The 12335-nt window shown below is 39.9% G+C and overlaps 1 protein-coding gene across 2 annotated transcripts in view; it reads left to right on the top strand.

Moving 5' to 3' along the window:
• Positions 1-445: 445 nt before the first annotated feature.
• The window catches only part of pik3r2 (phosphoinositide-3-kinase, regulatory subunit 2 (beta)), a 32467-nt gene continuing 20577 nt past the window's right edge, over positions 446-12335 (top strand). The window contains exons 1-2 of one of the 2 annotated variants that reach the window (XM_085438608.1): positions 446-686; positions 7279-8161. In XM_085438608.1, the coding sequence (XP_085294734.1) occupies positions 7843-8161 (319 nt within the window). In that variant the 5' untranslated portion in view covers positions 446-686; positions 7279-7842. Of the gene's footprint in view, positions 687-5490; positions 5620-7278; positions 8162-12335 lie in introns of those variants that run through there. The other variant, XM_085438609.1, reaches the window with a different exon arrangement.

Genomic DNA, 12335 nt, shown 5'->3' with positions numbered 1-12335 from the left:
CCCCAGAGCCCGGACCTCAAAATCATCGAAGCAGTGTGGGATCATCTAGACAGCCAACATCCAAAGAAGAGCTCTGAATCCTGGAGAACTATTCCTAAAGACTACTTCAAGAACTTACAAGAAAGCAGCTCAAGAGAGTCAAGGCTGTGCTGAAGAATAATTTACATTTGATGATGATCAAGTATTTTACGCTAATTGACACAATTGACGCACATGGATTTAGCGCGTGGTTCACCGCTTTCTTTTTTTCCACATGAACACATTTCTTTAGTTTAAATGCAGCTCAAAAAACACGATTTGGAGACTGTCTGCTTCAAATTTCCGTTTTGTTTTTTGTTTGTTTCTTTTTTTCGTCTCCGAGTCTATTCGGTGACCCCCTCACTGATGGTTCGGACGTTTCCGCTCACGTTCGTCACTTTCCGCGCACTCTTATATAGTTCCCACGCGCCCTCCTTCCCTGTACCGTGCTGAGCTGGAAAATGGCTGTGTGTTGGAGCAGGGAGTTATGAACGGGAAAAGAAAGAAAGAGCGAAAAGAAAGACGCGGAATTAAGAAGTGAACCAAAGGCTTGCTGGAAGTTTAGAGCTCACAGAGAAGCCGTCGTCTGCAGACAAGCCACCACTCGGAATCTTGTGTGCGACTTTTGCTCCGAACCCAAAAGTGCGAAGAGTCAAGAAATATCCGCGGTGAGTTTTTCCAAGTTATTGCACATTTCCAGTACGGCAGCCACTGTACTGGAAAATGGTGGAAGCGCTGCAAGTGTGCTCCACGCACGCAGCTTCACGTTGGTGACTTGTGTCCTACTTTTAAAGTTTAAAGGAGACCTACTTTTTTTGTCGCGCTCGTGTGCGTTTCTGTGCTCTTTGCGGTGAAATGTTAACTTTAATTCGCCCTCGCGCCGCACTGCTCGGTGCTCGCGCTCGCTGACGTACAAATGCCGAGCAAGTTTTTTTTAAGCTGCTTCAAAGTTTAAACCGTTTTCCCTGGCTTATTTGTTGACGTGAAAACGATTAAAAATGACTTGTCAAGTTTGCCAGCATTAGTGCTAAAATATTCTGTAATGTCAGTGTCTCATTAGTACTGTTTAGTTGTATTTTAACGCTACTAAAAAGACCCATTTGCAATATATTTGCAGTGTACTCCCTGTGTATACCATTGCTAGTATGTGTTACTAGTGTCTTTACCTTGGCTGCAGACTATGGGAGGCCTAAAGTAGCTGAAGGCCTGACTAGATGCGTCTCTTACATTAGATTAGATTAGATAGAACTTTATTAATCCCTCGGGTGGGTTCCTCTGGGAAATTCGATTTCCAAAAAAGCACAGCACCGACAGAAGTTACAGAGTTACAGAATATTTTATATATATATATATATATATATATATATATATATATATATATATATATATATATATATATATATATATATATATATATATATATATATAGAGAGAGAGAGACAATATAAATAAAATATACGAAGGGGATAAATAGAATAAATAGGAATAAAAATAAACCATCCCTGGTTTAAGGATTTGGCATCCATCGAGGAGTTAATGGAAATTGTGCCACTTGCATAATGAGACAAGCCACTCAACTGTGCTGAGACCCCGCACCCCCCTGTCTTGTAATTATGAATCGAGCATTATGCAACCAAATGTCAGTCCTCCATTATATGCTTTATCGGTGTGATGCATGACTTGTGGCTTTCATTCTTCTCTCAAATGTCTTGAAATGCTCTGAGTGACTGGCAGGGCTGTTGTATTTAAATGCCCCCCCACATACACACACACACACACAATAAAAAGAGAGGAAATAGTGGTGCTTCTTGAAATGCCGAGTGACACCTCTCAGAGGGGGTGAAGAAAACCTAAACTAGCCTCAAGTTCCAGCAGAGGCACTAAAGCTGCGGTTATTTTTGTTTGATGTCGAAGTTAAACTGAAATGGTCCTGTTTGATCAAAACAGCAGTCTTTAAGGACAGTTTAGTCATGTCTCACCTGGAAATACTGCATATTCTGTGCTTTGTGGGGTTGTGATTTTTTTCTAACTTCCCAGAGACAATCATGAGTCTACTTAAAGTCCTAATCGATTACCCTCCCAACCACAACACACTGGACACAAATCTTATTGGTCACTTGCAATTATCTGGGACTTGTCCTTTTCTTTTTCCTGCAATCCAGGAATAACTTGCATTATTAAAACGTCTTTATTGTATCAGATTAAACAGATTCCTTTTAGAATTTGATTAGATTTGTTGTCATAAATGTGATATAGATGTAGACTGCAGTATGCTACCTGCATATTACCAATTTTTGGTCAAATGTAGTTGGTTATGAAAGGGTTTGGGAGATTTTTTTTTTTTCTTTGAGGAGTTGAGGAGGAGATAAAGGCACACATTATCTTGTTTGTGTCTGGTGTTTTCAAGTGATGCAGACTTTGCAGGTTTATCAGATTTGATTTCTTTGGTGAAGTGGAAATGTTTAAATCCATAATCTTGACCAGATGGATTGAAGTTATCGCTTCTGATAAATAGACCGAGTCCTCTTTAACTTTAGAGCCTTGCAGCATAGTTGACTTTCCTGAACAGTGCAGTCTTGGTGCTAAATAATCTAGCAGATGTTTCTATTTAGCAAAGTGAGCTTTTCGGCTTCATTTGCGACAGATAGAATTCAGGTGAACGAAACTGGAATCATAAAATTCGTAAGAACCAATTTTAGTCTGGAAAGTTAGTCTTTGCAGACTCCAGTGTTTTTGGCCCGTCCTATCTGCCTGTGGCGCAGCAGATTTTTCAGATCCATGTGGACAGATGGCCTGCGGCCAGACTGCATGCATGGTGGTTCTGTAGTCAGTACTTCCCCAGCAGCGCCGTGAAGTACCAAAACATGCATACACAAATACACTGTTTGTGCCCACATAAATGTCTGAACTTTTGGTTGCATTGTTGTGATTATGAAAGTTTTAAAGAGAAGAAATGATAGTAATGCTTATGAATAAAAAAAAATCCCAGAACTTTGTCTGTGGAACAGGGAGTGATCTGTAATGTGACGTGTTAATCTTTTGTTTTGTTTGTTTTAAGCTTAGGGTGCATTCCTAAAATCCTAAACTCCTCAGCTGTTTTTAAAAAATAATTATTTGGTAGACAGGTTTCTCTTGCCACTTTCAGATGCAGTAGTAACTACTTTCTTTCTGGCCTACATGGATGTAATCAGTGTTTCCTTATTTTGGTGACATGGAGATGTGAGGGATCTTGCCAGTTAGCAACTGTTTGTTCACGCACAATCTCTCTAGTAGTTTTAGATGTGTTGTTAATTTTTGAGGAGCTTTTATTGCACTGCTCATTAAATTTCCTTTTTGTTTTCATTCTCTCAAGAAGATTAATACTGCAAAAAATCATAATCAGCAACATGGTGTTATACATCTGGTGTAACAGCTTAAAATGTCACACTGCACCACTGCTTGAGGGGGACTAAACCAGCTAAGGGACATGGACATGTGCACAAATGTTCAAAAAGATGGACCTTCTCAAAGTTAAGCTTCTTGAATGTAATAAACTTTCTCAGACATGACCACTGAGCTGTTCAGGTGAAAGTAGTAAGCTAAAAATGGCATATGGCAATGTTAGCCTCTTGGGTCTGTTATTTACCACAACTAAAATAACCTGATTACCTATTACATATATTTATTTACTGTGTTAAATAAAAAAGTTCTTAATCATCATGAAATCATAATTTTTCTTCGCTATGACTGAAGTGATCAAAATTTGCATTTTGAGTGTAAAGAAGCTCCCCAGCATCTAGATCTACATAGAAACTAATCTACCAGTTACAAACAGTGTAATTACTAATGATCTAACAATTATTACATATATTTAAATCACCATCATGGATCGGTCCTAAGGGAAAATTGGCTACAGTGATACTCTACATGAACATTTCTATTTTAAATGTCATCCTCGAAATCACTTTCTCTTAATTGGCAAATTAGTCATCATGAACATCAAGTTTGTTTACTTTTGTTAAAACTGATGACCAAACCCAAAACAATGATAATAACATGAAAAAGATAAATATTTGTTCACATTTGAGTTTTGGCACATGCCTCTGCACTTGTATATAAACATTAGAAAAATTAGAAAAACAACCAGTAAATAAATAAAAGATTACATCTGTTTAAAATCCACTGATTCGGTTACACAAACCGATTTTACAAGTAATGATGATGTAAGATGTGTGGCATTTTGATCCTCGAGCAGTGTCAGTGATGCCTTTAATAGCTTATTTGGCATTTTATATACGCATGCTGGTGCAACAAACAGGTCAGCACTGTGCTGGCTGACTAAACACATCATTTATTTTCTTTAGAAAGCAGACTTCAGTTTGTAGGTCTCGATTTAATCACACCAATAATAAATGCAATATATAAAATGTCAGTTACCAAAAAAAAAACCCACACAGTGAAAGACTAATAAATTATTAGTGACATGTTTTTAATAAGTATTTTATTTTATATTATTTATTGTATTTTTTTTAACTGTATCCCTCTCCCTGTGAACTCAGAAAAACAAACATCATCTCCTTTCATCCCATTGCACAGCTTCACTGTGACTCATGGAGTTTTCTCCAATCACACTTAGTCTGGAGTTTTTCCATGTTTTCTTTTACATCTTTCTCCCAGGGTAGCTGCACTTGATTTAAATCATCACTTCAATAAATATTACAAACAGTCATCACAGTTGCAAAGATGAAAAAAGTCAAAGGTGCTGGAAAAGGTGGAGTTGTTTAGGTCAGATGTTTTATCACTGCCTAGATACATTTTCTAATATTAGAACATTTCCTTGATTTGCCCGGTTTCTCTGGTGACTGGGGAGCACATGGCCAGAGCAGCAGCCAATCAGAGGCTGGGATTAGCTTTCCCTCTCTCTAGCAACAGTGAGTTACTCGCTGCCTATTCATTAATTATTTTCCTGTGGTCTTCCTCAGCCGTTTGGACTCTGCTGATAGCAAACTGCTCCGTCTCTCACTCTCTTTTCTCGCTGCTTTTTGCCGCTGTCTGCTCAGACTGAACGCAGAGTCTTAAAAAAAACGAATGGGTCCACAGACACTGAGCTTTCCAGCTGCTGTGCTGAACTGTGAGCTACTACAACACTGCCAGAGTAGGACAGGAACAGAGATGACTCCTCTCTCACCTTGTGCGACTTTTTCTTCTCTGGAACTAAATACTAAAAGAGGACTGGTGAATAAGAGCGCTCTGCCTTTTCCTCTGCCTCCTTTTCTTCTTGTTTTTGCTGCTTTACTGCCGCCGGACTCGGACTATAAAGAACTAAATTATTACAGCAACTGGAAAAACGGCTTGACTTTTTCGCTGGCTGAGGATCGGGAGGGGGGGTCAGTTGGAGGCAGGACTCTGTGTGTTTGGGGGGGAGTGGAGAGCAGGTGGAGAGAAGAGGGAGGGAGTTTGGGGGTGGGGGTGGGGGGGTAATGGTGGTGTGAGGATTGCGGGCTGTGGTTGGGTATGCCAGTGCCACGTGTCTAGCCTGGCACCTCTTGCTTCTCGACTCGAAGGATGTTGGACCGAGAGTCTGGCTGAGCCTGTCCGGCTTCCCTCTGAACCTAAAGTGGGGTGAGTTTTGCACTGTGCAGCGTTCTGTTATCACAGTAACTCTTGAACCTTTTTTATTAAAGACAACGTCCTTATTCACAAAGCTTTGCAGTGAATGTGCGTTCGCTTTCGGAATGTCGAGGGGGGTGGAGAGGATAATCTAGACTAAGGTTCAAAAGCATGCACTTTGGCATTCACGGCTGCAAACTGGACGTTTCGGTGAATTTTTTATGCTTTTACTCAACTGTATTTAAGCGTCTGCAGTACATTATTCAAAATACTGTCCATTTATGGACATTTATGAAACGCTGGTACAGCGTCGGGCCTCGCAAACCAGGCCTGTGGTTATTGAGATTTGGACGTTTTGGAAAATTGCCCCAAATGCCTTGTTACTGCCATACCACGATGAAACTTCTATCAGTCATTGTGCCACTTTCACCTTCACTCTCCACCTGCTTCTTTTCCTCTTTGACATCACGTCCAGGGAGGTTAGTAGGACCATTGTCCTTGATTGGTCCACAGACCACAGATGTCGTACTTAATCTGGAAACCATAATCTCTCTTTCTCGCCCACCCCGTCTCATTTCCCAGCATAGTTGCAGTTTAGCATTTAGCATTTTTAAATTTCAGCCGCTCGAAACTCGGCCAAAATTGCCCATTAATTTTTCCACGATTTACTGTGGATTTTATAATCAAGTGTTTCCAACATGTACTCCCAAAAAATGTAGATTTTTAATTTTTGGTCGATTGATCGACAGATTTCATTTATTTACTTTAGTCAAACCTTTAATACTGATAATATTTAGCATTTTCAGACTGTTGTGTCGCTTTTATAGGATATATATTGCGCACTTGCGCTTGGCATTTAATTGGGCCTTGCAATCGGCTTTATCAGAGGACGTTCGTTACATTTCCATGGACTGACCTTTTTGCTATATGTGGAAGCTATGAGATAAGTGACTTCAAGGGGTGTAATATGAATGGTGATGGTTCACTGTGGTTTCTCAGTTGGCTGTCCATTCAACGTTCCCATCTGAAGCAGGCTTGGTACAGTAAATTTGACAGAAGTCAAAATATTTCTTAGGCAACACAGAGCTACCTTTTTTCTCTCTGATGGAGAGTGAACTGTTGCAGAGGGTTCTGCACGCCTTAGAAAATTCTGGTCGCCCTACAGTCGAGGTGCAGTCCTTATTTTCCTTTGCATGCCAGTTCAGCTAAAACCCCTTTTTTGCGGTTCTGTTAATCGTACGTGCTGTTGTGTGAGTTGAAGAGACGTTCATTTCACAGGAAAACTTATTGTTCCTGTGGAAACTGTGACGAGTCAGTTAAGGCTTTGAGTGTGTGAATGTAGAGTGGAGGGAATGGAGGCTCCTGTCCAGGGACCCAGTCTGCTGTTGGTTATGACGCAGCAGCATCATCCGAGCTCTCTGTCCTAACCGAAGACTGCACAAATGCATGGAGCTGTCGCAGTTCGCCATTTTCATGCGCCGCTTTAGGCTTCGTTTCACATAGATATAAGTCGCGTTAATTATTGCCATTTATTGAATAGATTTGACCTTTAATCCTTTTTTTTTTTAATTGTTTTTTTAAAATAGTTTTATTTACTTTAATTTTTTCGACTAAATTTTAAGTCTTTTTCCAAATTTTTTTCTTAATTGATGCACTTTTTATTTCCTACAGGTCGGTCATTATTCCTGCCCCAAACATGTGGGATATCTGAAAGAGCCAGAGAGGATTAGAGACCTTCCCACCCTGGCACTCGCCAATCGGGCCACTTGATTTAACCGCGGAGAGCCAACGACACGGGGCCTGTCACTGGGAAAACCCTTTTCCAGGCTGTTCCAGTAGCACCCAGCCAGCAGGTTTTTGCTGCTTGAAAAAGCATGTTGCCAACGATCTCCCTCTGTTCCATCATCTGGCTCAACCGGGGTATCAAGCTGAGGAAAGTGCACCAGTCCACCAACACCGGTCAGGTGTAAAGCCGCTGCCACTGCAGACACAAAAGCAGCAGAGCTCCTCGTTATTAACTTTTAAAAATGCTGCTGAGCTTCGGCTGACTTCCCCTCCTTTCATCCCCCCCGACCCTCTAAGCCACTGTACCAACACCAGACTCGAGTAACTCAGCCACAATTTTGGTTTCAGAGGTGGATTTCTGTCTAGCCTAACCCTGTTGTTACAGCGGGACTCAGGCCGATCCTAAATCCTCGAAGCGGTGGCCATTTTACTTTTTGCCTCTGTCACAAAATGGCGGTGGAAGGTTTCCAGTACCGTGCCCTCTACACGTTCACCAAGGACCAGGACGAGGACTTGGATCTGCAGCCTGGAGACCTTCTTACAGTCAGCAAGGCCTCTCTGATGTCCATGGAGAACTACCAGGAGGGCTGCGTGGAGCACCCCGAGCGTCTGGGCTGGCTCCTCGGGTACAACGAGCGCACTAAGCAGAGAGGCGACTTCCCAGGGACGTATGTTGAGTATGTGGGCCCCATCAAGATGGCACTCCCATCGAGTCAGCCAAGGTCCCAGCGACCCCTGCCTGCAGCTCCCAAACCAGAGTCAACTCAAGGTAGGGGGCACTATTTAGATCATTTTCTTTTTTTCTGCTTTTTTGTTTGTTTTTAGCAGCCAGTGGTGAGACGCTCACGGCACATCACTACTGTAAACTAAAGGTGGCCTTTAAAGTAAAAAAGATAACATAATAACAATGAGAAAAGAGTGAGATATCATTAAATTTTACTTTGTGGCATTTTTAAAATATCAGAATAATTTAACTTGCACATATGGGGATGTGAGCGACTAGTCGGGTAGGCATTTAATCATTACGTGCCAGACATGCTAGCTGACTAAATAAATTATTCTTATTTTATTAGTGTACAGCAGCCACTGTTTCAAAGATGTTACAATGCTGCTGACCTCCACCCTGACAGTTATTGCTGCATCCTGCACGCTCTCTGAATAGAAGCTGTGAACGAGTAAAGGCGGAATGACCCTAACGAGCGCTGTTCTGCTGTAGTTTGATGTAAAAACGAGTGGCTGTATGTTGGGCGCACAATTTGGCGACATTTAAAATATGATTTAATTAACGAGGAAATGATAAATGGTTTCATTAAGCTCCTATATAGAATTTTTTGGGCCTGAATTTAAATGAGTCCATTTAAAGTAGTTTTAAGTGTTTTGCTGAGGGTTTTCTGCCTCTTAGTCAGCTAGTCTCATTTTTTCTTGTTTAAATGTCTAGACAATTAGTTAGTTGGTGTTAGTTTGTTAGTTGGCCTTGAAAGTGCAGAAAATATTGATGCAGAAATTTGCTAAATAATAGTTTGTTTATTTTGCTCCCTTTTACCTTTTAAGATATGTTTGGTAATTTTGAGCTGCATTTGTTTTTTGAGGTGGGGAGCTTTTTGGTCTTTGTTTGATAAGACAGCGGGGAGAAGACAGGAAAACTGGGACAAAGACCAGGGGGAGACACACAAACATGGTGCTCCTTCATTAGCCTCACAGTGTAGAGATTTCTTGATTTTTATTTTTTTGGGGGGGATTTTTTTCCTCAAGTTTTAAAAGAAAAACACAACTTCTCGCATGCCCAGCTGTTAGCAGCAGCTAGTTTGGTGTACTTGATGTTTTCATAAGGCTCTCACATTTGGCAGTGACCGCCAGTTGACCCTTTAAGCTATACTAAGTAAGCTTTACCTCTTTGTAAGCGTAGCCAACTTAAGTCTGCGTTGAATAATAAAGTGCTAATCCGTCGACTGACAAGACTCTGTCAGACTCTACTGGTCTGGTATTGATTGTATCGGTCTTTGCGGCTCTTGACGCAGGAAAACTTGTCTCTGCAGTGCACAAAAATGCATGCCTGTGACCCCTCCGAGTGTAATCAAGAATCACAATGGCTGGAGGGCCTGTTGATGCTGTTTTCAATTGGACGTGCCTGGGTTAAGGATACTGGCTCTTTTGACAAACTGACATTTTTATAGGTGTGTTTTTAGTTTGTACAAATGAGGAGTTATTCAACAGTAAAAGGAATACAACAGCCTTTTTTTACTCAGGGATAATGCTCTGCTCTGTCACACTCTTCACTCCCATGGCTTTTATTAAAATACTGACATTTATTAATAATGCTAAGAATCTGCTCTGAGCTGCAGCAGCTTCCAAGTCAAACATTGACTTGGCATGCACTGGTCTACCTTAGCAAGCTCAAGTTCAAGTAAAACTTTGATTTGTGACCAAAGTTCTTCCACACTCCCAAGATTTCCATCAATTTCTTCTAATTTGCACTTCATTGCTTTTGGATTCAGCTGGTTAATTTATTGCTTCCTTGTTCTCCACATAAAACCACACATTCCTCTCCTTATAATTCCTTTTTGCTCTTTTTTTTTTTTTTTTTTTTAAATGACAGATGTGCTAGTACCACTCTGAGCATGTAGGCTGTGAACTCTGAATTACCTCTGGTGTATCCAATTGGCTGATCATGGTGTATGGCCAAATACACGGGGGCCTCATTCAACTAGTGTCATTTTTATTTCTCATTTACCATTTTTAGTATCATAGCTGTAGCACAAATGTCTGCAGAATTATCAAATTAGCTTTTTTCATGCCGATACTTAAATAAAGGCTGAGTGAAGGACATGAATTAGGGAATAAGCAGGGGGTTTTCTCCAGCAGAAGCAGGTAAGGACATACTGTAAGTATCCCCGTGCTTTGACCGACAGTGAGACAAACCAGTTGGGCAGCTGGCGCTTGTGTCTGTGATTTGGAAAGACAGGGGCAGAAGAAGCAAGTGAAATAGGGGAAGAGAAAGGGGGGAGGTGTGGGCGAGAGGGAGGCAGGGCAGTGGCTCAAGGAGGGGTACTTTGGCTCAGCACCAAAAGTGCATTGTACATTAGAAATGGTCAAACTTTTACAAATATCATCTTCATTTCCTTGAAAGAACAGAGGCCCTAGACTTGCTGTGAATAGAGCTATTGTTGCTGTGGCACCATTTGCTATTCACAGAGATGGTAACATTACCAGTACCAGGCCTGGTGCTTAGGGGAGTTGACTACTTTACAGGCTTGAATGCAACTAAGAACAATTCAGCCTCACTAAAAGCTGTTAAACTATAATTTATTTGTGTAGAGCACAACAAGAGAGGTCATAGCTCAAGTGAAAATTATTATATGCGATACACTCACCTCTTCTCTGTAATCCCTACTTTTACAGCTGTTTACTTACTATAGTGGCTAGCTAGTCATTTTTGAGCATAATTTTAGACTCTAAAACAGGGGTGTCAAACATAAGGCCCGGGGCCAGAATCGCCACAGCAAAGACTCCAGTCCAGCTCACTGGATGTTTTTGGAAAATTTTAACAAGGGCATAAATTAATGGACTTTAAATTGTATTTTATATTGTATTGTAGCTTTATTTCAGACATATACAGAAAAAAAACAATATATACACAAGTACACATACTTGCATTTACAAATACGAATATATATGTAAATACACACATGTATGTGCTCAGATAAAACATAAAAATAAAATAAAACAAAGTCTAAATGACATGAAATGACAATTATTAGGTCTGAAATGGAGTAGGAAGAAGTATAACATACTTATTAATCCCTACCCCATGCTCAACATTCTATTGAATCCCACTATTCCCATCATCACTTACCCCACACAATAAACAAGGAGAACATGTATAAACATAGCTACAGTGATAGATATAATTTAGATACAATTTAGCATAGTTATATATACAATGGATCATCAACTTTATCAGTTTCATATTCTTCCAAAAGCGGTTTTCGAAACGTCTTTATAACCTGACTAATGCCTGAACATTGCTGTAGGTCCACAGTAAAACTGAAACAATTTTACTGTTCCACAGGTGGAATAAATAGTAACACAAAAGGTTTTAACCTTTGTCCGTGCTTTAAGAGTCTTCAGATTTAATTTTCCCCTCAATTCATAGTCCCCTTCTCTGTCAAAAAACATCGTATGTAAATTTCCTGGTAACATATTGTATCTGATTTGTACATAATTTTTGCAGTTTTATATTTTATAAGATCCATAAACTTCAGAATTTTTAATTTCAAGAACATGATGTTAGTATGGTCTCTAAATCCTGCTTTAGTAATCATCCTGATTGCTTTTTTCTGAATTTTACATAGTGGTTGAAGTGAAGTTTTGTATGTATTTCCCCAGATTTCCACACAGTATTCCAAATATGGCACTATAAGTGAACAGTAAAGTACCCGGAGTGATTTGGAAGGCAACAAATGTTTAACTTTACTCAGTACAGAGATGCTTCTTGACAGTTTAGCTTGTATATGCTTTATGTTTTCATAAGTTTTCCAACTTATCCTACTGATAAAGACCTTCCCCACGGTCATTCATACTACATCAAAGGAATTAAATAATAGGTAAGCAAATAATTTAGTGAAAAAACAGGAACTTGTATCTATCCAGTATAGAATGCATGTTTCCACAATGTATCCACACTAAAATAAATATGATTTTTTTTGAACGGGCAATTTCTGTGAATTAACAAAAGCTTTCTGCTTTATAAATAAAGGGCAGTCTTAGCAATTTTACACATTTATTTCTTACAAATTAATCCCAAAGATTCATGCGGTTGATGTCTTTCATTTACTACATCATCATTTGTTTATGGTGTAGAAAACCTGAGATGTGCTGTTGTAATTGCTCTACTATTTCCTGTATTATAAACGGGATTAAATATGCAGTTAGACTATGTTACA

Source organism: Copadichromis virginalis, linkage group LG18 (genome assembly GCF_057382275.1).
Source record: "Copadichromis virginalis isolate Kocher_CV1m ecotype Utaka linkage group LG18, C_Virginalis_male_GT1.1, whole genome shotgun sequence".
NCBI classification, from domain to species: domain Eukaryota; kingdom Metazoa; phylum Chordata; class Actinopteri; order Cichliformes; family Cichlidae; genus Copadichromis; species Copadichromis virginalis.
This window is presented reverse-complemented; position numbering and strand designations above follow the sequence as displayed.